We start from the raw sequence: 24171 nt of genomic DNA on the forward strand, positions 1-24171 counted from the left end.
GTGAACTGCCCACTTATTTAAAAAGGTGTCAATTCTAGATGAAGAAAAAGGAGATGGAGATCAAGATTCCTAGGTTCAATAACCACTTTTGCCACAGATTTGTTGTGTTACTTCAGCAAATCACTTTACCTCTGACTCGGTTCCTCTTATGAAGAAAAAAAAAAAAAAAAAAAGCTTTCCCATCTCATATGGGGATTATGAGGTTTAAGTCACTATTTATAAAGCCTTAAGCACTGTTATAGTGCATTCATCCGAAGATCTCAAAAGACTATCTTGGATTTTTGAATGCAAGTGACTACTTCTCTGATACATACAAACTGTCTTAAATTAAAAGCAGTTTACTTGTATAATGTGAAAATATGTATTCTGTTAAAGAGGAAAATGGGCCTAAAATCGTGCACATGTGATGTGGGATTTTGATACTATAATAATAATGCTATTTGTCAACACTCCTAGTTCATAGAGTTACATATTATAAATCCAGAAGGGATCCCTTCGATCATCTCATTTGACCTCCTGCATAACACAGGTCATAGAACTTCCCTGAGTTAATTTCTGTATGAACTAGAGCATATTTTGTAGAAAAATATCTAATCTCACATATCTGAGCCGGTGGCGTGCTGTCTGTGTATGCCAGGCATGCACTGCATGTCCCAGGACGTGGTGTGCCCAAGGGATGATTCTCTCTGGCCCCCAAATGCGCATGGAGGACACCATGTTGTAGAACAAGATTGCATCCTCCGCACATCATGATCTTGCACACACCTTTTGTGCAAGGTCACACCACATGGAAGATCATAGAATCATAGACGATTAGGGTTGGAAGAGATGTCAGGAGGTCTAGTCCAACCACTTGCTCAAAGCAGGACCAACATCAACTAAATCATCCCAGCCAGGGCTTTGTCAAGCCAGGCCTTAGAAACCTCTAAGGATGGAGATTCCACCACCTCCCAAGGTAATCCATTCCAGTGCTTCACCACGCTCCTAGTGAAATAGTTTTTCCTAATATCCAACCTAGACCTCCCCCACTGCAACTTGAGACCATTGCTTCTTATTCTGTGATCTGCCACCACTGAGAACAGCCTAGTTCCATCCTCTTTAGAACCCCCCATTCAGGTAGTTGAAGGCTGCTATCAAATCTCCCCCTCACTCTTCTTTTCTGCAGACTAAATAAGCCCAGTTCCCTCAGCTTCTCCTCATAAATCATGTGCCCTAGCCCTCTAATAATTTTCGTTGCCCTCCATTGGACTCTCTCCAGTTTGTCCACATCCTTTCTGTAGTGGAGGGGCCAAAACTGGACGCAATAGTTGTGGCCTCACCAGTGCCGAATAGAGGAAATGCCATTTTCCATGTAAGTGTAGAATTGCATGTCAGACTAAAAATGTCACAGCATGCCACTAATCTGAGCTAGCTTTAAACTAGCTAGCTTGAATATTGAGAGTAGTGAAACTGTGGCAGCACAGGTTTCAGTGCAGGCCAGCCACCCCAGAGTCCCAGGTGGGCTTGAAGAAGCTTCACAGCTATTGGAACCTGAGCTAGCTAAATTAAAATTAGCTTGGGTATGCGTACGTGTGCTGCAATCATACACCCTCTCTGCAATGTCGACATACCTCCAAAAGAGAGAATTCTGTTCTGAATTTAGCCTTGAAGATACAGTACTTATGTTTTTAAAAAGCAGCTTAACAATGAAAATTTATAATGTTTGTTCTCTGTAATAAACTGAATGAGGAAGCTTTGGGAAAAGACAGGTTTCAAGGATGGGAGAAAATAATTACTGCCCCATTTCCCAAGAACTAAGCATAGTCCCTTCATTTCTCATCCCAACCCAGTCTCTTGTAGATATGAGGATGCTGCCTTTTCCATCATGTCATATATCCTTTTGCCACTTGACATGCTTCATGAGTAGAGCATTGTTTCTGAATCTTTGTGAAAAGCTTACAAATTTTATTTGAAGATGGGGTGAAGGGTTATAACACTAATCTATTATTGCTTCTCTTCACTCAGCATGCTCCCGGTGTACCTAAAATCCTGGTTGGAAACCGCCTTCATTTAGCCTTCAAGCGTCAAGTCTCCACTGAACAAGCACAAGCCTATGCCGAGAGACTTGGCATGACTTTTTTTGAAGTTAGCCCACTTTGTAACTTTAACATCACAGAGTCATTTACTGAGCTGGCAAGAATAGTGTTAATGAGACATGGGATGGACCGGCTCTGGAGGCCAAACAAGGGTAGGCAAAACACAATACGCATTTGTTCATTCTAGTTCATCACTCTTAGACCTTTCAGACTGAACCTCCTAAAGCCTTAAAAGTAATAGTGAAAAGCTGAAAACATTGAGACATGTACCTTAAATGCTTTATTAATTTATTTTTGTTAAATAAAAATGTAAAGAGACTAGGTTTGCTAACAATGTTATTAGCTGATCTTTCCTTAAATGACACGTGCTGACAGTGAAACAAGGTGAATAGAACCTGAAAAAAATTGGGTTTTTTTTGTTTCTTGTTTTTACCCTAAATAAGAGGTAAGGATGTGATAAGTGTACAAAATAATGAATCATTTAGGGAAGATTAAACTGAGAGCTTCTGTTCACCCTTTCATAATTCCACAACAAGGGAACATTCAATAAATTGAAAGGTGACAGATTCAGTACCGATGAAAGAAAATACTTTCCCCACACAATGCATAATTAGCTTGTGGAACCCATTGCCACAGGATATCACTGAGACCAAAGGCTGAGCAAGATTCAAGAAGAGATTATTTAGGAACAATAGGAATATGCATAGTTGTTATAGTAAATACTTTCAAAAAATGTTTTGGAAGAGATATAAACCCGCATGCTTCAGGACTTAAGCCAGCCTCCGTTTATTGAAGGTAAGGAGGAAACGTTTCTTGGAGACAGATAATGCCATATTTACTTAATGGAGGGTTTCTTGCATTTTACTGAGAAGCATTGGTAGTGGCAGCTGTTGCTGAGAGACTACTGGACTTGAGGGACCCATTGGTTTAATCAAGTATGGTAATTCTGTATTCCCATTACTTCGTTATGAAGAACTTCTTGTTACAAGCTTTTTTTAAAAGCATCTGAAAATAATTGTGCAGTGACAGACATCTACTGATTCATTTGGGTCTATTAAGTATTTCATTGAGTCACTGGCTTATATGATTTATTTTTAATAGCAATCAGACTGTAGAGGTCTGATCCTGCAAGGTGCTGAGCACTCCCTATTTCCATTTGAAGTCAATGGGAATTGAGGATGCTCGGCATCTCGCAGGATTGGACTCTGTCTGAGGATTACTACAATTTATGCTTTGACAAAGTAATTTCTGGAACAGGTACATTGTTAGATGGCTCACCTCAGCTGATTCCAAGATAAAAAGCTTGGAAAAGGAGGAGCAGAGAAACAAACAAAAACACACACCACCTAAGATAGTTACACCATCTGTGGATCTGCCCCAAGGTTTTCTTTCTTTCAGGTTGTTAAAATGTTTCCCCAAAATGTATACTCTGGACCTTCTCACTATTCTGACACAAACAAGAGATTGGTAATAGAGCAATACGTTTCTTGGATATAAAAAGTATATGAGCAAATATTGATGCAGTGCTGTCCTCACCCTCTAAATGACTCCTTTAGGTTACCTGTCAGTAAATGTTAGTTCTGGTTTGTTCTGGATCTTTTAGTTTGACTTGTTGTAAACTATTCTTGCAGTGTTGGAAAATTCTCCTTGCTCTCTTACCTGGAGCAGATGAATTTTTTTCTTTATCGTTGTAAAGGTGAGAGAGCAGACTTGGTACCTGGGCTGGTAGATTGTCATGCTTTCTTTTCACAGGTTGTACTGCTGTGAGGGATATCCACCAACCTACCATATAACTGATGTCTATAATAAATGTCTCAAAACCTTTAAGATGGTTAATGAAAACTGGATCATAGAGTACAAATAACTGTTTTTCTAAATGAAAATGGGCTCAGTTGACCTCATTGTTGGATATCTAAAGAGAGTTTTTCTATTGGAATAAAAATGGGATGGGGTTTTTTATACAAATTGTAGCAAAATGTAAGTGTCTTTTAAAAGGACTTACTGGCTTTGAAGAAGCTTTATATTTCCTTAACTTAAGTAGGTACCCTACCAGAAACTAGATTAACAAACTGGTGTAGGTTTATTTTGATTTGTGCAGTATCACACTCCTTATTCACTTAAGCAGTAAGACAAGAATATTCTTCACAGCCTTAAAAAAAAAAATTGGACATCCCAAAAATCATACAAGAGCACCAGATCCCAAATCCCAAATTATCCCAGTCTCTGAAGAAAAGTCTGGAGATGAATGAATGGGTTATAGCGGCAGGGAGTGGCGTTTTTAGGAGTTTGTACTAGATGCTGTCTTTCCTAAGCTTTAAGTCTTAGGAGGGGGGAGTACAAATATTAATCACTTCCAACATTCATTCTTTCCTTGCCAAATGCCAACAAGGGATTTATCCAAGTTAAATGTATTTCCTGGCTCTGAGCAAATAATATGCAGCTAATTTAATTTTTTTTTAAATATAGATTGAAATTGTCTTTTGCTGGAGTTTGTAGTATAATTTAACCAGTAACATTTACTTATGAGCTTGAATGATTCCCTCCAGTTCTGGATGAAATAAGGGTACCAGAGTGAGAGATTCAAAGCTTCAAAGAATAGTTTTATTATTCAGATGGGATTCCAGCTGACTGGAAAGCAGTGCAATGAGAGTTCAGTATGAGTGTTAGGCAGAGTTGCGGTAAAAGTTTTCAAAATCTCTGACATTCCATGAGACTGAAATGAAAGTAATTTTTGAAAATGGCACTTAAGCTTCTAAGTCACTGAGGTGTTTTTGAAAATGGTATCCTTGGTCTATTCAGCTTGGGTGAGAGGGGAACAATTTTGCAAGATCTCTCATTGAAGCCAATGAAAGTTCCATGTGTGTAGGGCTTGCGAGATCGGGCAGGTTAGAGTTATGGGCAAGTATCTAGTACTGGAGAAAGGGTATAATGAACTGTAAAAAGAGTAAAAACTAGAGGATTGGTTTTAAACGTACAATGGACACGCATGATACTGTGTGTGCTGCCACCAGGTGGCTTACAAAAGCATACTATGTATTATAATATGTTGTGGTTTTTTTTTTTTTTTTTTTTAAAGTACTGAGTCTGCAAGATCTCTGCTGCCGTGCCATAGTTTCCTGCACCCCAGTGCATCTTGTTGACAAGCTCCCGCTCCCTGTTGCCTTACGAAGTCATCTCAAATCTTTCTCTATGGCCAATGGCCTTAATGCCAGGATGATGCATGGACGCTCCTACTCACTCACTGCCAGCAACAACAACAAAAGGAACAGCCTAAAGAAAGCTAAAATTATCCGTCCTCCACAGAGCCCACCAAAAAACTGTACGAGAAACAGCTGTAAAATTTCCTAAACCTGATGTGGCTGAAAAACAAGGTTGACTTTCCTCACGTGGAGCCTTGAACACAAGGAGTCCTGTTGAATAGCTGAGCATGCTCTGTGTATCACATGACATTGACAAAAATAAGGAAAGACTTATTTTACAGTGTGCTCACTATAACAATGCTGCTTTGGAATGATTGATGTGTTCTGTGCAACAGAAGTGGATGTGACACTTTGCTTTTGGACTTTTAGATTGGAATTTTTGATGTGCACAATGCCTGTGTTTTGAGATGTGTTTTTTATAAAGGGAATAATTATCATTTTATTGAGTTGTTAATTACAAGAGATCTTGGAAGTGACTTGTGTAATTCACTAGATCAAAATCTGTTTTATCACAAACTTCATTTACAAATAGGCAAAAATTAGTGTGTCAGTTTGTAGATTAAAGCAGAGAGTTTTTTTTTTAAATGCAATGTATTGTATACATTGTACATTTTACAAATGGTGAGACATTCTAGTACTATTGAAGTAGTGGATATGATTATTTTTTGTACAACTTCCTTGGTAACCTCGAAGCACTAATTTAACTAAGCTGCAAATATGTATATAGAATATTATGCACAACATGTTTTTGTCCCATTAGTGTATGAAGCAGATTTGATAAAGTTTTTGCTATGTTATTTAATACTTCTGGGGATTAATCTGTGGTTTATATTCTTATTTTTCTGTAAATCTACATTTTTTGTACCAGATGTTCTACAAGGTAGTTCTAGGAAGAAAATGCCAAAGACAATAGTTGCAACAAGCATAAGAAGAATGTGACTGAAGAGCTGCTTTATAGGGAAAGAACAATATTATTTAAAAATAAATGTTCCTGGAAAAACAAAGCCTGTTGCTTATTCTTCAGTAGGTGGCTTGCCCTCCTTTTATGGCGAGGCTGTTCCATAGATCATGGGGATGCTCTTCTTACAGCATAAATCTTCAAAAGTGGCATAAGAAGTTTTGAAGAGCAGTATGAGTTAAATCCTCAGTTTGTGGGGAAAGGTGTCTAAGTGATGGAAATGGTGTGACACCAGGCTCCTGGGCTCATTGACGCGCAGAGGAGTGATAACACCAATTTCCAGCGCCCTTGGTGAGAGTGGTATGTAGCTTCACTGCAGCATTTACAAGTGCCTCTGTTGAAATTTAATTTGGTAACATCTTGCAGTAGCAGTAGTTCTGAATCATCATAGATGTCCCTACATCTCCATAGCAACAGACCACTAGTGGTGCAAGTCTATCAGGTACAAAATGCCAAGGCTATATTGGGATTCTAGCCAATAGGTTATGCACAACAAAAAGATTAATAAATGATAACAAGATACAGATGTGTTAGAAGATCAGATGGTAACACCCAAGTAAAGTGGGGCTCTGTTATAAAGATTAAATTGGGATGGGAGAAAACACATACTCCCATTTTTTTCTTTTTGGGAATCATTACTTCTGAATGATCCTTGCAGGTGCAGCCAGAAACAGAGCATCCCAAAGCAGGCATGTGGGTAGAAGCAAAGTCTCTATTTTGCAAGGGCAGAGCATGTTCTGCTAGAACTCTTACACCGAGGCAGGTCAGTTGGGTTATTATTAGCTCTGACACTCCCTCAAGTTGACATTCTTTACTTGTGGTCCAATAGTAAAAGTGTAAAATCTTCATTCTCTTAAAAACACCAAATGAATTTATAGTTGGATCCTGAAACATTGCTCTGTCTCTACCCTTACTCATCAGAATAAATAAGGGGTAAACAAACAAGCACAAGAGGGAAATGGAAAGTTTGGACTGTGAGATCATTTTCCAGAATAAGATTTGATATGTAAAACCAAATGCCCAAAGCAAACCCTAAATGGTAAGCAGTACAACTGACTTCTACTTGTATCTTTAATAGTATGTTTATTTTAGGGGACCAGTTTAAAGCATTATCTGAATTGGTAATAGATCACTAATCTCTCATTGTAGCTTTTAATTACTGTACATAAGCAATTTGTGCTGTTGCATTCTGCAACTGAAATAAAAGTTGGTGGAAGCCACAGGTGCTCAACACCTCTGAAAATCATGATCTAGGTAGCTCAGACTGAGCATTCAAATATAGTGGATACATTTAAAAAGAAAATCTCTGGCAAATTGATGTGACCAAAGTCACAAAGGGAATATGGCAGTGCTGGGCCTAGAACCAATTTTCTCAGCTTCCATACCTAATACAACAGGCTGTCTTGCCTCAAATCCGTAACAATCATCCACGTTCTAGGACCCATTCCTGCTTCCAATAGGTTCACTGCTAGCTAGATGTCCAAAACTATAATATTTGAGCATAGTGTTATGGAAAAGTCCTACATTATTTTATTAGTTCCATCCTTATTAGTACTGTAGAAATTATTCCATCTACACAATTTAATAGAAAACAACTTTTTCCTGAGGTGGATTTATTTTTTTTGAACCCTCCAATAAAACTCTATAGCAGAGATACAATTTTTCAATTAAATGCTATAGGCTGGCAAAAAATAAAACTACAGAGAAATTCTCTTTTTTTTTATTACATTAGATGGGAAAAAGCTAAGTACTAGTGATGGCAGAATCCTTCCTCCACAAACCATCAAAGATAATTATTCTTTTATGTAGTGGCATTTTTATTATGTAATATGCATGTCACTTTATAGACAACCTTTAAAAAAGTTCCTAGTCCCCAGAAGCTTACAGTGTGAATTTTTTGGCGAACATTATGAGAAATGATGACAGACCACAGAGGCAGGGGGGTGAACAGAGTTGCGGTGGGGGTGGTGATATTATCATCTCCATCTTACAAACTGTGGAAATGAGTCACAAAGAGGTTAAGTAACATACCTGCTCCAAATGGCACCAAGTCTGGGACAGAGGAACTCGGATCTCACAAAATTCCGTGCTTTTGTCCTATACAAATTCTTTCCCTTCAACTATAAATAAATTGTTTCCCAAAACATGGGTGACTGGAACTCTTTCGCTCGCTGTTTATTTAATTAAAAAAAAAAAAAAAAGGGAAAGTTATGATCCTGTTTGGCGAGAGGCAAAACATTGACTTGCTCAAGGGTGTGTCTGCAGTTGGATGCCAAAGAGAAAATTAGCCACAAAAGAGCAAAGTTCAGTTTTTGTTCTCCTGCAAACTTTATACTTGTCTTAATTATTCCAAAGGAAGGGTGTTTCCAGGACATTCAATATCCTTACTGTATGAGATGTGTCTTGTTTGTGTTTCTCTCTTCCCCCTGCAAAGCTAGAGCACTTAGGAGAGGCTTTGGCTATTGTTCCACCTCCCAACTGTAATTTCAAGAAGACAGGGTGTGCTGGCTAATAGGCAGAGAGAGGTAATTTGCTTCATAGTGCATGCTTATTCAAAAATGTGTAAAATGCAACCAATGCAACTTTGCTGGGTGCCTGTATGATATTTAACATAGATAACTCTTAAAAAAAAAAGACTTTTACCTAACCCCTCAAATTACATTACACACCAACTTATCCAACTTCATCCTACCCCATAAACCAGTGGTCTCCAAACTTTTTTGATTGCGCATCCCATCAGTAAAAAAAAATTGAGCATGCACCCCCTGCCGCCAGCTCTACCATTTTTGCCAAAGTGCAAAAAAAAAAAAGCAAAACCGCTCAGACTCCCGCCCGAACTGACGAAGCAAAATAAAAGCGCTCCTCCTCCTGCCGTGCACCCCCAAGGATCCTCTTGTGCACCCCACTTTGGAAACCATTGCCATAGACAAACATCAGAGAAAAGAGGCTGATAAACTTTCCACCAAGCCATAAACACTAACAGACAGTTTGAGTAGTTGGAGGGTGGAGGTAAGAGGATACAGTGGTTGGGGGCCATCTATGGAGAACATCTTTTCCCTAGGAGATCTCAACAATGGCAATACCATGGGGGAGAGAGTCTCCCAAAGAGACAGGGCTCAAACCACACAGGATGTTGAAGATCAAAGCAGGCATCCTGAATTGCCCTTGGAAATTAACAGGTAGTCAGTGCAGTTTTTAGAGAAATGGTGTAATAGATTTTTCAGTATCTACCACCACCAAACCTGTAAGCAGTCAGATTCTGCATTAGTAGCTCTAGAATGGTCTCTAAGGAGAGGCCTACAATAGAGCACACTGTAAAGGAAGGGTCACAGACGATAAAAAGCTCTTTCTGGGATATCCTGGGAAGCTGGGCACTCTCTAAATGTGGATCTCTTGGGCAAATGGTAGCCAAAGCCTCTCGATAAGAGGGATAAAAATTCACCTCACTTCTCATGCTCTTGGTGAAGGCTGCCCTAGTACTGCATACTGCAGAGTCCATACATTACACGGCAAGGGGGCTGATATGGCATAGCAAGAGAAGATACAAATAGGAGAGTATAAAATTAAATATGGGTCCCTCTTCTGCATTCTCAGAGTCAGATTTTCTACTCTGCCTCTCTGTCAGTACAAAGGAACCATAAAGCCAGTGGATTTGGCTAGCTAAGAACTCCTGTGTATGGGACATTGTTGAGGAAAAGAGTACATGGACAGAATGTCCCTGTGCTCAGGTGATCCCCAACTGGTATAATGGTCCTTTGTGGCTGCAGCCAAGTGGCACAATTTAGAGTGTAATCAATAAGGCCTGTGCCATAACAGTGCATGACAAAGATAAAAAGAAATCTTGAGTGGCCACCTCATTCAGTAAGTACTGTTCATCCTGACTGCTGAATGAGGCTGGGTCTCTGTGGAAAAATTAGTACATGAACATGTAAGTATAAGACTACACAAGGAGACAACATGCCCAAGCCACTTTGGTTCTGGCATTGTCTAACTTTTGAGAGATTGACTTTAGTCTCAGGCCTTGATTCTTCAAAGACTCAGGTACATGCTTAATGTTATGGACTGTGAGCAGTACCATTGAGCTCACAAGTTTCAGAGTAACAGCCGTGTTAGTCTGTATCCGCAAAAAGAAGAACAGGAGTACTTGTGGCACCTTAGAGACTAACAAATTTATTAGAGCATAAGCTTTCGTGGACTACAGCCGACTTCTTCGGATGCATATAGAATGGAACAGATCTTGGGAGACAGACCTGTCCTCGCTTACAGACAACCCCCCAACCTAAAGCAAATACTCACCAGCAACCACACATCACTGAACAAAACCACTAACCCAGGAACCTATCCTTGTAACAAACCCCGATGCCAACTCTGTCCACATATCTATTCAAGTGACATCATCATAGGACCTAATCACATCAGCCATACCATCAGGGGCTCGTTCACCTGCACATCTACCAATGTGATATATGCCATCATGTGCCAGCAATGCCCCTCTGCCATGTACATTGGCCAAACCGGACAGTCTCTACGCAAAAGAATTAATGGACACAAATCTGACATCAGGAATCAAAATACTCAAAAACCAGTGGGAGAACACTTTAACCTGTCTGGTCATTCAGTGACAGACCTGCGGGTGGCTATATTACAACAGAAAAACTTCAAAAACAGACTCCAAAGAGAGACTGCAGAGCTAGAATTGATATGCAAACTAGACACAATCAACTCCGGTTTGAATAAGGACTGGGAATGGCTGAGCCATTACAAACGTTGACTCTATCTCCCCTTGTAAGTACTCTCACACTTCTTATCACACTGTCTGTACTCGGCTAGCTTGATTATCACTTCAAAAGTTTTTTTTCTCTTAATTAATTGGCCTCTCAGAGTTGGTAAGACAACTCCCACCTGTTCATGCTCTCTGTATGTGTGTATATATATCTCCTCATTATATGTTCCATTCAAGTACTCCTGTTCTTCTTATTGAGCTCACAGTGGCTTTGTTTTGGGAATATTCACAGTGTATAACATTAAGCATGTGCAAAAGTCATTGAAGGATCAGGGCCTTACTTAGTAACATTATTTTCACTTATTGTGTGTGTGTGCAATAATAAATATACTGAGATCAGTCAAGCAAAATAATGTTTTCCCTTTTCCCTATTTTTAAATGGATTGCTCTCAATATCCTCAGCTGTAGCTATTTTGGGAGTGGTCATGTAGCTTGCATCCTCTGTAGTACACACACACAAACCCAATAGTAATAGCTAGTAACAATAAAAAAAAAAACAGGCAGTGGTTACAAAAGAATAACAATAAAATAGAAATAGGCAGTGATTGGCTGAAAAATGGTTAGAACAGTGTTACACGGTTAATATTTCATGTTTTTGTTTTCCCATCCTCATCCTCTTTCCCTCCGGTTGTTTGTTATACTTACTTGTTGCACTTCTCTTAAACTAGACTACAAACTCTTTGAGGCAATAATTGTGTCTTTTTATGTTTGTACATTGCCTAGGACAGTTGAATACCTATGCTGAATGGGGTCTATAGGCTGTACCTAAATAGAAACATCAGTAGTAGCGAGGTCCTGAATGCGACACTCTTTCTTGAGCGAAGGGAGGCAGTGTCACAACCTGGAGCCTCTGTGGGCTGCATCTCTTTATTAAAGATGAGTTTAGGTGCAACAATCTGCTCCATTTTATATAAATTAAGGGTAACCCTTGAGGCTCCCATCCAAACTGCTAACATGGCTCTCGTATGAAAAGTTTTGGTGCCCCTGTGGCTATGAAGGGCGTGATTTATTTGGCAGAAAGTTCACTGTGCATTCAGTTATGACCGGCCAGGCGGTAGCACTCAGATCGCAATGGGGTATTGCACACACAAACCCGTTTTGAGATACAGCCATTGTTCAGATCAAGATGGGTGATGACACATCAGTACCTAGGGCAGAATTTGGATTGAGTTGGGGCACAGCATGTTGGAGAGCTGTAGCAATGCCCAGGGAGAGAAGGGGATGTTCCATACCTGCCACCATTTGAATGGTGTAATCAGGGACATGGGGGGGAGGAAGGGGGGAGAAAGGCAGTGCACCCCTTTGTACAGTACTCCACTGAAATGTGTTGAGCTGGAGAGCACCGAGAATAACATAATAGAAACAGAAAATTCCTGCCCTTAGCACAGTTTGCATGGGTGCTACACAGAGGACTTCTAGGTTCCCAATGCATACCCAGATCCAGGCTCCACCATTGCCAACCCCATATGTGGGCCTCCCTCAAAGCAGCCCCAGAGGGAATCATAGAAGATTAAGGTTGGAAGAGGCCTCAGGAGGTCATCTAGTCCACCCCCCTGCTCAAAGCAGGACCAACCCCAACTACATCAGAGCTTCCCTCTGGGGTGGTGGGAAGTGAGGGGAGATTCCTCAGGGGCTAGAAGACTCCCCAGGCAGTCCTGGAGGGAAGGGGAGTAGATCCCCCATGACAGCCCCGGAGGGGAACAGTGGATCCCCCATTGCAGCCCCGGAGTGGGCACTGGATCCCTCATGCCAGCCCCGGGTCACCCTGCCCCAGGAGGGGGGCAGTGGATCCCACATGTCCGTCCGGGCTGGGTCTCCGGAGGAGGTGGGGGAGGGGTTGCCTTGCCCGTGCGGGGAAAGGGGGCGGCCTCCGCGGGCGGCGGTTCGATTGCTCGGCGCTCCCCGGCCTGGCGGGTGGATGGTATGTGGCTCGGCGCGCGGCCTGGCGGGGTCGGAAGCAGCCGCTGGCCTGTCCCTGTGCCCGCGGGGAGTGTCGGCGTCTGGGCTGCGGCGGGGCTCAGTCCGTCCGGGGCCGCGATGGTTTAAAGGCCCCGGGCCAGCCACGTATCCGGCAGCAGCCATGAACCTGCTGCCGGCCAACCCGCACGGCAACGGGCTGCTGTACGCCGGCTTCAACCAGGACCACGGTGAGGGGCCGGAGGGAGCGGGGAGCTGCGGCCGAGCCAGGGGAATCGGGTGTGGGGGCATCTTAGGAGTAGGTTGGGTTCCTGTGGGGTTTGTCGGGGAGCGGCGGGGCCGCGGGTGCGGGGGAGGGAGGGGAGGTGTCAGGGAGCGGCGGGGCCGCGGGTGCGGGGGAGGGAGGGGAGGTGTCTGGGAGCTGCGGGTGCGGCGAGGGGTGTGTGTGACGGGGCTGTGGGTGCGGGGAACGCGGGGTGTCTGGGAGTGAGGGGGTGTCGGGGCCCCGGGTGCGGGTGTGTGTGGGGGGGGGGGGTCGGAGGGGCGGGGGGGCGGGGGGTGGCGGGGCCGCGGGTGAGGGGAACGGGGGGTGTCTGGGAGGGAGGGGGTGGCGGGGCCGCGGGTGCAGCGAGGGGGGGTGGCGGGGCCGCGGGTGAGGGGAACAGGGGGTGTCTGGGAGTGAGGGGGTGGCGGGGCCCCGGGTGCGGTGTGTGTGTGTGGGGCGGGGGGTGGCGGGGCCGCGGGTGCCTGGGGCTAGAAGTGGAGGGGTTGTATGGGGTCGGGGGAGGAGTCGGCTGGGAGGGCAGTGGGGGAGGGTGTTGCAATGGAGAAATATTTCTTCCTTTTGTCCTCAATCCTTCCCTTTATTCTCCCTTCTTCCCCTCTTCTCTCCCCCCTAGGGTGACCAGACAGCAAATGTGAAAAATCGGGATGGGGATGGGGGGTAATAGGAGCCTATATAAGAAAAATACCCAAAAATTGGGACTGTCCCTATAAAATTGGGACATCTGGTCACCCTACTCCCTCTCCCCCCCCCCCCAAAAAAAAAACAACCAAAAGTTTTGGGACAACGCAAACTAGCCCTCCCCGGCTGCGGAGGGAGTGGGGTTCACCATGAAGCAAAGGGGAGTATGACCTGTTGTTGGTTGGCGTGGGGCTGAAATGCCACTCCAGGGCAGCTTGTGTGTGGAAGCGTGTCCTCCTCGCCTTCCTGGTGACACCACACTGTGCTGTTTACCTGCAGCCCTAGGCACTGTCTTGACCTCTCACTTCAAAAAAAATTTTTTTTTCTCCTGCTGATGATAGCTCATCTCAGTTGATTGGCCTCTTACAGTTGGTATGGCTACTTCCACCTTTTCATGCTCTCTGTATGTGTATATACATCTCCTCAATATATGTTCCATTCTATGTATCCGAAGAAGTGGGCTATAGCCCACGAAAGCTTATGCTCAAATAAATGTGTTAGTCTCTAAGGTGCCACAAGTACTCCTGTTCTTTTGACTAAATTCAGGGGCTGTGTGGCTTTACTCTAGGGCACCACAACTGTAAATCTTAAAATCCTAAAGCAGGTTTGGGAAGTGGTTTGTGTTTTGGAGTGTGACAGTGGTTAACCGTTTTAGCTTAAGTGCTGTTGGGAAAATTAAATGTTAGAATTAGGACCACTTCATAGTGTGGCTTCTGCAATAATCCGATTTAGAGATGCTTTCTGGCTTTTCGTATACTAGGAAAAATCTGGCATGTAATTCTATACATACTAAGAACAGTGAAAGCTATCACATCGACAAAGTGCCAGTGTTTTTGCTACCATCTTGTGTACACTACCTTTTCCACTCTTGCTACTGCTCGTGGGGCATTATTTATCTGGATTTTACCAGTGTAGATGCAGCTATTGTGTCCCTTAAAGTAGAGGGATATTTCTATATGGTATTTGCAGTGCCATGCCCTCATTTGTTTGTGTTTCTCTCAGCCATCAAGTCTGAGAAGAATGCTTTGGAACCAAAGTCTGTGACCAGAATTTTCAAAAGTGGTTAGTGATTGGTGTGTGTGGGGTTTGTTGTTTTTTTGTTTTTGTTTTTTGGTATCCCTGCTTTTCAGTTGGCAGGTCCTTTGGCACTTTCTGAAAATCAGGTTCCCTTTTAAATTTAGGCACCTAAAATCACTAGTCACTGCGGTGAAAGATATTTAAGTTGTAACACAACTTCTTATGTGTCATTAGAAAAGAAATAATCGCCTAGTTGTTAATCTTAATGATGCCAATTGGGACAGAGAATGTTGTATATGCTGATGCAACTTTGCCCCCACCCCTTGAATTTGTCTGAAATGACATCCCTGGTGCTGAGCATTATTTAATTATGGTAGCACCCCAAAATGTATGAAGGAGTTGTACAGACTCTTAGGAAGATAGTCCCTGAGCTGAGGAGCTTCCCTTAACTGCATTGTTAGGTACCTATTCTAAATAAACTGGTAAGTTAAACAGTCCCCTAGTTATATAGGCAAAGAAAGTGAGGGAAGTTCTGTTTGCAAGCTATTGTAACTCTTTCCAGTTATAAGTGGTATATTTGTACATTTAAAAAATAGCCTAACCATTATGATACCTGATAGCACTTTTGCATCCTAAATGCTTATCTGAGGGCTTCTCTACACTGGCAATTTACAATGCTGCAACTTTCTCGCTCGGGTGTGGAAAAACACCTGCCTGAGCTCAGCAAGTTTCAGCGCCCCTCCTGGCAGTGTGTTTTTAAAACAAACAAACAAAACAACAACAAAAAGAGTGCTGGAAAAAAACTCTCCCAGCACTCTGTCACAACCACACAAGCCATGTTAAAGCGCTGCCGCGTAGACTAGCATTGCGAATGTAGACTAGTCCTTCTTAGTGGTGGTTTGTTTTTGTTTTTTTTTCCTGGTCATTTTGAATGTAATTCTAAAAACAGTAGCTAGGAAGAAAACCTCACTACTTCTTCCATTTTCCTACTAACCAAAAATAGAAATCTGAGTCACTAGAGTGCTGAAACTTAGTGTGGGTGCCTGCATATAATTTTTCAATAACCTAATTTCTCATAACTCAATAGTCAATCCTGTACTCACAGGAATGATCTAATAGGGCTGGAAAAGACTTTACTTCTGTGACTAGCATGTTTCATCTGCAGTATCAGAAATCCATATTTTCCTCTTATTCTTTGAGCAATATTACTACTATTTTTGTTAGGTATATCTCCATATATATTTATATATCTCCTAGAACTGGAAGGAACCCCCAAAGGTCATCGAGTCCAGCCCCGTGCCTTCACTAGCAGGACCAAGTACTGATTTTTCCCCAAGATCTTTAAGTGGCCCCCTCAAGGATTGAACTCACAACCCTGGGTTTAGCAGGCCAATGCTCAAACCACTGAGCTATCCCTTTGCATTGAAGTTTAATTGTCTTACAGAAAAGACTAAGTGCTGTCAAGTACTTAAAAACTTTGAAAAAAAATGTTGTGATTAATTTAAAGTTTGATATAATCTTAATTCTAGTCACTTCTATAGTGTTTTCTGTCCAAGGATCTCAAAGCACTTCACAAATTAATGAACAAATAAAAGAAACCTTATAATCTTGTCTCATAAGGAAGGAGTGGTTTCACATACTGAGGGATTCCTCTCCTTTCATACCCCCTTGGTGTCATACTGCATATGACAGAGTTGATAATAAAATCTAGAAATTGTCTGTCGGTCCTGTGTTCAAGCTATTAGGCTGTTCTCCCTTTTTCGAGCCTGCCTAACAGAGCAAAACAAAATGGTTAGACCTCATGATGCAGAATTGACTTTGCAGCTGACAGGTTTTAGACAAAGCGTGCAGTCTTAAGTAATGTGCATAGATCAGAGGATGCTGTTGGACATCAATATAACAACACATCTATGTGTCCTCGATCCTAAAGTAAAAAGATTTCCTCTATGCAAAATGGCGCTTCCTAGGGCAAGCATTTCAGCCCCTTCCAAGCCCTCCCTTTTTACTTTGGCACCAATGAGTCAATATGGGCAGACTGTACTCATTCCACCAATAATAGTCAAATTCAAGTTATAGTTGCAGATTAAACAATGTACTACTTTTTTCTTTAAATAAGAAAAAGGATAAAAGTAAAGAAAACAATACTTATGCTTCTAGGTGCCTTTGAAAATTTTATACAGCATTTAAGTCCGTTTGATTTTCTTCAATGAAACTTAGGCTTCTGTATGCCTAAGCCACTGTTGAAAATGGGATTTGGGCTCCTAAGTCACTTGGCATTGTCACAGGAATAAGAGCTACTGTAGGTTATGGAAACACAAGTTACAGAGTTGAAAGTGTAGTAATGATACCTCCTGTCCGAGTCAACATCTGCATCTTTTGCTTGGTCCATTCTTTCACCTGAAAGGTTCAGAGCAGCATGTCATGTGAAGCAGAGATTGTCACCATGCTTCCGTGGGTCACAACTGAGAATACCAAATTCAGGACAAGCTGCTGGGAAAAAGGGCGGGGACACACCAAAACCGATGTTGTTCCTCCATGAGATATACCAATCCAGCAACAAAAGTAAACTTCTGTCTCCCTACGCCGGCTAACAAGAAGTCAGAAATGCAGCCTCCTTAGGTATTACTGTCCTGGATTCAACACCCAGACACTAGACTTAATGATGAGTTGTTATTTAAAACCAATTTCATCAAACAAAAGGGTTCTTTTGATCCCAAAGCACCAGACACATACCCCAGTCAGTATATAACTCAGATCTTACCCAATAATCACGCTGTTGCCAATCCTTTAGTATCTAATATCTAAAGCTTTATTTATAAAAAGAAAGAAAGGTGAGGGTTAAAAGAATCAAATAAATACAATAATTGCAAAGTTCTTGGATCAGGCTTGTAGCAGTGATGAATAAACTGCTGGCTCGTTAAACTTCTCTCCTCCTCAAACCTCTGGACTATGAACTTAGAATCCTCTTGTCTTGCATAGTTTTCACTGTCAAGAAAAAAACAAAACCCTTAAATATGGAAGCTCATTCTTGTTTCCTTCCCTCTCCCACTCCAGCAACTGCTGTGGTGGTCTCTGAAAATATTCCTACACTGCAGCTTGGAGCATGCCTCCTAGCCCAGGTAGGCAGACTTACACTAGCTTTGCTTGAGCTAGTGCACTGTAAATAGCAGTGTGGACATTGTGATATGGGCATAGGCTTGGCCTTGGGTGGCTAGTCTGAGCCAATCTGACCTTTTGGGGCTAAGCTAAGGTGGCTAGCTTGACCTGCTGCCCATGCTGTAATGTCCACACTGCTATTTTTAGTGAGCTAGGCCGAGCAAAGCTAGTGGGAGTCTGTCTACCTGGGCCGGGAAGCACACTCCCAGCTGCAGTGTAGACATACCCTAAATATATTGTGTTCAGTTAAGTTTCCTGGGAATGTCTGAGCTTTCCTTCTAGTTCCCTTACCCTGGGGAGTCTGCCTTTGTAGAAAACATGCAGTGGCATTATAGCAAATTTTAATGTCTGCTAACATAGTCTATTCGGGTTTGTCATACAATGCTGGTACTTCAACTTCGCTAATATAAAGCAACATTTAAAAGCCTTTTTTAGTATCTAACAATTTTTTTTAAAAGCATTACTTTACAACCACAGTACACTGGAAATATATCCATCATTCTATAGTGAGCCTCTCATAAAAAGGAAATTTAATTTGCAAAAATAGTCTCCAAGAAATATCAGCTCTCATTCAGAACTATATCATCACCATTCCATGCTTGCCATTACCTTGGAAAGAGAATTTCTCCCTTGTGGGGGAAAAAGCTACAGAGCCTTAGAGCCAGTTGTAAGGTTTGTCAGATAACTTATCAATGTATTAACTCCATAGTTGCAGCTCATGGAACTAGCCCTTTGCTTTGTCAGCTTGATGAATGTTGCAAATCAATGACACCTGGCAAAATGAAGCTGTGGATCTAGCTTGACTAGAAGCCTCTCAGTTCAACACATTAAAGCATCTTTAATATTATAGTTAGTAAAAAGACTTTTTTGATTGGTAAATATTAGCCATTTGCCCTTTTCCATGTGTATACACTCTCACACATATGGAACTTTTTTAGAAACTGAGCGAAGCAGAAATATCAAAGCTTAGCTTGAAGTTGTGCTCTACAAACTAGTACATCAGTGCCTGTGAAGAAAATCATTGGCCTTTCTCGTCTCGTCTGACGATTTTTGTAGTACTGAAAGCAAATGCAAAGGTAGCTGCTTATGTTGCCCTGGGTGTCTGCTGGCAATGAGTGCTTGCGAAATAAAAGCCTGATACTACACCTATTGAAAATCTGTGGCACCTGCTGACATCAATGTGAGAAGTAGTGCACCTGTTGTAATTGTTGCTTTCCATGAGCTCAGTCAGCAGGAATCCTAAGGACACTCCCAAACTTGCATCCTGTGCATGGTATAATGGCTCCCCTCCAACTAATCAAGCTGGTGGATGATCATATTTGAAAAGAAACTGTCTCTTAAAGTAAGATGGCAATAAAACTGAGGAAAAGAGAATGAATACCCTAAAAAATGCAGTGATTTAACAATTCAAAGTTCTCAGCACAAACTTCTAATGTCATTTTCGTCCATCTCCTTTCCCTCACGCTTTTTTGTTGGCCTAGACCAGGGTTCAGCAACCTTTCAGAAGTGGGGTGCCAAGTCTTCATTTATTCACTCTAATGTAAGGATTCACGTGCCAGTTTTTAGAAGGTCTTTCTATAATATATAACTAAACTATTGTATGTAAAGTAAATAAGGCTTTTAAAATGTTTAAGAAGCTTAATTTAAAATTAAATTAAAATGCAGAGCCCCCCGGATCAGTGGACAGGACCCAGGCAGTGAGTGCCACTGAAAATCAGCTCGCGTGCCATAGGTTGCCTACCGCTGGCCTAGACTGAAACAGCTTAATAGGCTATTGGGTTAATTTAAAATTCTGGCAGTATTTCAGCCCTCTGAGAGAGGGATAGGGATTTCTCCATATACCCAAGTACTATCTTGACTGCTGACCTGGAAGGTCCATGCATACAAATACAGGATGCTGTCAGTCCTCAACAAATTATTTTTCCTGAAATTTATAACTTGCTGATGCAAGCTAGTTAAAATGCCATATCAGCCATACCTACCTTAAAATTATCTGTAAAAATAATTCCAGTGTATAGTTGATGATCCATAGTCAAAAGATTCTGAATATCCTTGGTGGCATGCAGATGCTTCACCGCATATATTTATGCGGCATAATGATCCCAGGGACTGGCTTGCTGCCTTCCTAAACTGTGTCAGGGAGATCTCAGGGTCTAGTGACAGTCCATGGGGCAGTCATTAATGAACACTGATCTAGAGTACCAGATATAATCATTTTGGGGATATGTCGCTTCATTAATTGTAGGTATCCATAATAAACATTATAGACAAAGTACAGATACCATAAGATGTCTGCTTGGTATAAAGGGTTTACAAAAGTGAGAAAAATATGCAGTCTGAACCTTCTTTCCAAGCTCTCTCTGCCAGAACAACTAAACTATTTTGACATACAGGAACAATTGGACATAGGGATCTGAGCAAATAGTTTGGCAAGATGAAGGAAAGTGTGAAGTAAGGTTTTCATTAATAATTTTGTGGATATTAATTTGTGGTTTATAACTCAGAGCCTGACAAGACCCTTGTTTGTATTATTTTGGAGTAGGTGTTTGTGACATTACGTGGGGTTCAATCTGTTGAACAGCAGTTTCCCCTCAATTCTCCAACCTGGCATGCCTTTTACATTGCTACCTGGTCTGCTCACACACAGACTCCAGCATGTAAATTACTCCCAGCTATACTGTGTGAGTGCTATGGCCAGATACTCTTGAATTATGCTGCAGAGCAACATCAGCAAATTCCCAGTCCCAGACTTTCCCTCAGAAATGCACATCTTGTAGTGTCCAGCCCTGTCCTGGGCAGCACAAGCTCATATAAATCTGTCATTTTATTAATAGAAATTACAGGATTCGTGTATATCATTCAAATGGAGTTTCCCAAACACTTCAATCCAAGCACACTGGTTTAGATAAAACAAATTTATTAACTACAGAGATTTTAAGTGATTAAAATAACAAGGTATAAAAGTCATCATTGGTTACAAGGAAATAAAAGATAAAATGCATGCAACAAGCTAAGTGAATCCAAAACAAAAATCTCTCACCACATAATTCAGCAGTTTTACCATCTGAATTCCTTTCAGACAAGATTCTTCCTCAGTCCTAGGCTTTTTCTTTGTTCCTCAGGTGTTGTGGCTGCTGTGGGTAGAGAGAGAGGGAGGAATATTTTGGGGCATCTATTCCCCTTCTTGTGCCTTTTCCTCTTCTTTGAGAATTTTCTCCTGCTGGGTTTCAGGAGACATAGTCTGTGGGGATGGGAACCTCCAACTGTTCCTTTGCCAAGAGGTAAATTTCTCACTCATACCCTTATTCTTGCCAAAGAATGGCCACTTAACCAGGTGATGGTCCATTTGATTTCATTGACACCAGTTTGCATTTTGTCTCTGAGGAACTGGTTTGTGGCTCCTTCCCCAGATTTGGAATATATCTTAACCTGTAGCATAGACAAGCCCTATCTCCGCACAATTTATGTTGTTCCGGGGTGTGAATAAGCCACCCCCTGAGTGACATAAGTTACTGACCTAAGTGCTGGTGTGGACAGTGCTTGTCAGTGGGAGAGCTTCTGCCAATGTAGCTACCACCTGTCGCCGAGGTGGTTTTATTATGCCAACAGGAGAGAGCTCTCATCTTGGCATAGAGTGTCATCACCAGACGCATTACAGTAGCAGAGCTGAACTGTAGCACTTCTAGTGTAGACTAGCCCTTACTAACATCATACAGTAGAATCTTATAACTTTACATACAATGTTGCCACATACATTACCAGGGCAATAAACATCAGCAAATCATGTTCCTTATGGATAGACACTTAATACACAAGTTTTCAACTTTTGTATAAAAGGTTGTTTAAAAAAATTTCAGAAGAATAAAATCAAATTTGTTCCAATTACTTTGTGACCTTGTATCTCAAAGTTCTCTATGAATTTTGGTATGCCACTTGTAAATTATTGTTTGCTGTGTTGTAGTTGGATTGGGCCCAGGATACAAGAGACCAGGTGGATGAAGTAATATCTTTTATTGAATCAGCTTCTCTTGGTGAAAGACCAGCTTTTGTGCTACCCAGAGCTCTTCTCACCCACCTTATCTCACTTTTAAATTGTGTATTTGTTTTATCAAGTTAATTTTTTTCTGTAACAATCTCTGCATGCACAATAATTACCACCTCTGAATGCTTGTTAATGGCTTCTATGTGTTCTGCCTTAGTCCAATACTGGCAGGTAGTATGACTCACTACTTACTTGTGATAAGTGGAACCATTAGTATTTACTAACTTAAATCGAATAAAACAGCAGAAGAACTCACTGGGAGTATGAAGGAATTCATTAAAAAGGCATTTTTCTCCCCCACCCCCCAATCTGCATAACTCAATTCTGGACTTCAGCTTAAAAAAAAGTCAGATCTGTAAAATCTCTGTATATTATAAATTCTTTAGTTTATAAGGTCAGTTGCTTGAGTTCCTCTAGTTCCCCAATACGTCTGTTAGTCTATAAGATGCCACAAGACTCTTTGTCGCTTTTTACAGATCCAGACTAACACGGACCCCTCTGATACTAGTTCCCCACAGTTAATTGGAACTGATGGACTTCCAACTTTCACTATACTGAAAAGGACTTCAGAGCGTGGTAGCTAAAGAACTATTCTCACCTATTTCAGGAACGAACATGTTAGACAATGTAGTAAAGTTTTAATTAGGAATCTGGATATTTGAAATAGGACTCCTTTTTAGTACATGAAGTGAATATAGAGGTTTTCTGTGCTAGCTATTACTGGGGAGAGTAAGTTTCAGTAAGAATACACCAAAACTGTGATTTCCTTCTCCCACATTGACTCATGATCAAACTGCCTCCTATGTGATATAATATCTCCTTTCCTTCCATTGTTTCTTCACCACCTGTTTAAACAGAACACCAGGGACTTCAAACCTTGAAACAAAGTGAGGAAAAACCAACTTTGCACAGTTTCCACTTACATTTTCTATTTTGAACTACTAAAGATATGCAACAGTCTTCTTGAAATAAATTTCATTGACGTGAAAGCTCTTGAATAGTGACCCCCAGCCCTCTGACTTAATCTGTTTTGCCTGTATTTCATAATTAATGCATATTTTTCATTTTATGTTTTAGGATGCTTTGCATGTGGAATGGAAAATGGATTCAGAGTTTATAATGCAGATCCTCTCAAAGAAAAAGAGAAACAAGGTGTGGGATGCTTTCTCATTTTTCTATGTTAGCTCTGTTTTGAAAGTCCAGCCTACTTGTCTTCTCCACAGGGCTCTTGCCTGGGTAACTTTCTTCCTGCATTGAGCCCTTGTCCAATGACTTTCCTTCCAGTCAAGAAGGGTTCCACTGGCTTCACAAGGAGTCTCATTCATGCCACTTCTAGATTGGCAGTTTAACTTCTGGTAATCCTCTATTGCCTGAGCTAATAGACTCAGGTGTGTGATCTTGAAGCTAGCATCAGACTGAAACCTCTGTAGACTGGTCACTAGAGGGGAGTCAAGTATCAGGGTGTAGCCTTGTTAGTTTGTATCTACAAAAACAACAAGGAGTCTGGTGGCACCTTAAAGACTAACAGATTTATTTGGGCATAAGCTTTCATGGGTGAAATCTGTTAGTCTTTAAGGTGCCACCAGACTCCTTGTTGTTTTTGTAGAAGGGGGGGGGTCAGCAACACATTGGAAGTATGAAAAAACTCAGGTAGCTCTCTAAGGTCACAGCCTAAATAACAGGTTGGGGTGTGTTTTATAAGGGGAGAACTCCACATCAAGTGGCTAGAGGACTAGGTTGTAATCTGTATTGGGCTTTTTCAGCCGATCCTGTCATGTAAAAACTGCTTTGGTGGTTCTGTTAAAGCCTATATACAGTTTTTGCTCAAGAATAAAACTCGACAGAAACTTAGCGAAAACCATTCTTCTAACCAGTGGAGGGAGCCAGACTGCATCTGTTCTGAAAGAAATGGCAGTGTTTTCTGTACCTCAAATATACCCCCTTCTCTTCTCATACCCTCCTGTTTGACCACCAGTGAGGCCTCCAGGGTTTCCTAACAGCCTCACTGCTTTTCCAGTCATCTTTCTTAAGCATTCTCTTGTAACTTAAAGTAGCGTGG

The 24171-nt window shown here is 41.6% G+C and overlaps 2 protein-coding genes across 5 annotated transcripts in view; both read left to right on the forward strand.

The window, feature by feature from the left end:
• RAB40B (RAB40B, member RAS oncogene family) overlaps positions 1 to 6279 on the forward strand; it is a 47288-nt gene extending 41009 nt beyond the window's left edge. The window contains exons 5-6 of the mRNA XM_034789870.1: positions 2005 to 2227; positions 5152 to 6279. Coding sequence (XP_034645761.1) covers positions 2005 to 2227; positions 5152 to 5423 — 495 coding nt within the window. The 3' untranslated portion in view covers positions 5424 to 6279. The remainder of the gene's footprint in view (positions 1 to 2004; positions 2228 to 5151) is intronic.
• A 6660-nt stretch (positions 6280 to 12939) lies between these two features.
• The window catches only part of WDR45B (WD repeat domain 45B), a 31543-nt gene continuing 20311 nt past the window's right edge, over positions 12940 to 24171 (forward strand). The window contains exons 1-3 of one of the 4 annotated variants that reach the window (XM_034790177.1): positions 12940 to 13163; positions 14900 to 14959; positions 23190 to 23264. In XM_034790177.1, the coding sequence (XP_034646068.1) occupies positions 13097 to 13163; positions 14900 to 14959; positions 23190 to 23264 (202 nt within the window). In that variant the 5' untranslated portion in view covers positions 12940 to 13096. Of the gene's footprint in view, positions 13164 to 14899; positions 14971 to 23189; positions 23265 to 24171 lie in introns of those variants that run through there. The other 3 variants (XM_034790178.1, XM_034790180.1, XM_034790179.1) reach the window with 3 other exon arrangements.

The sequence above is a fragment of the Trachemys scripta genome, chromosome 14, assembly GCF_013100865.1.
Source record: "Trachemys scripta elegans isolate TJP31775 chromosome 14, CAS_Tse_1.0, whole genome shotgun sequence".
NCBI lineage: Eukaryota > Metazoa > Chordata > Testudines > Emydidae > Trachemys > Trachemys scripta.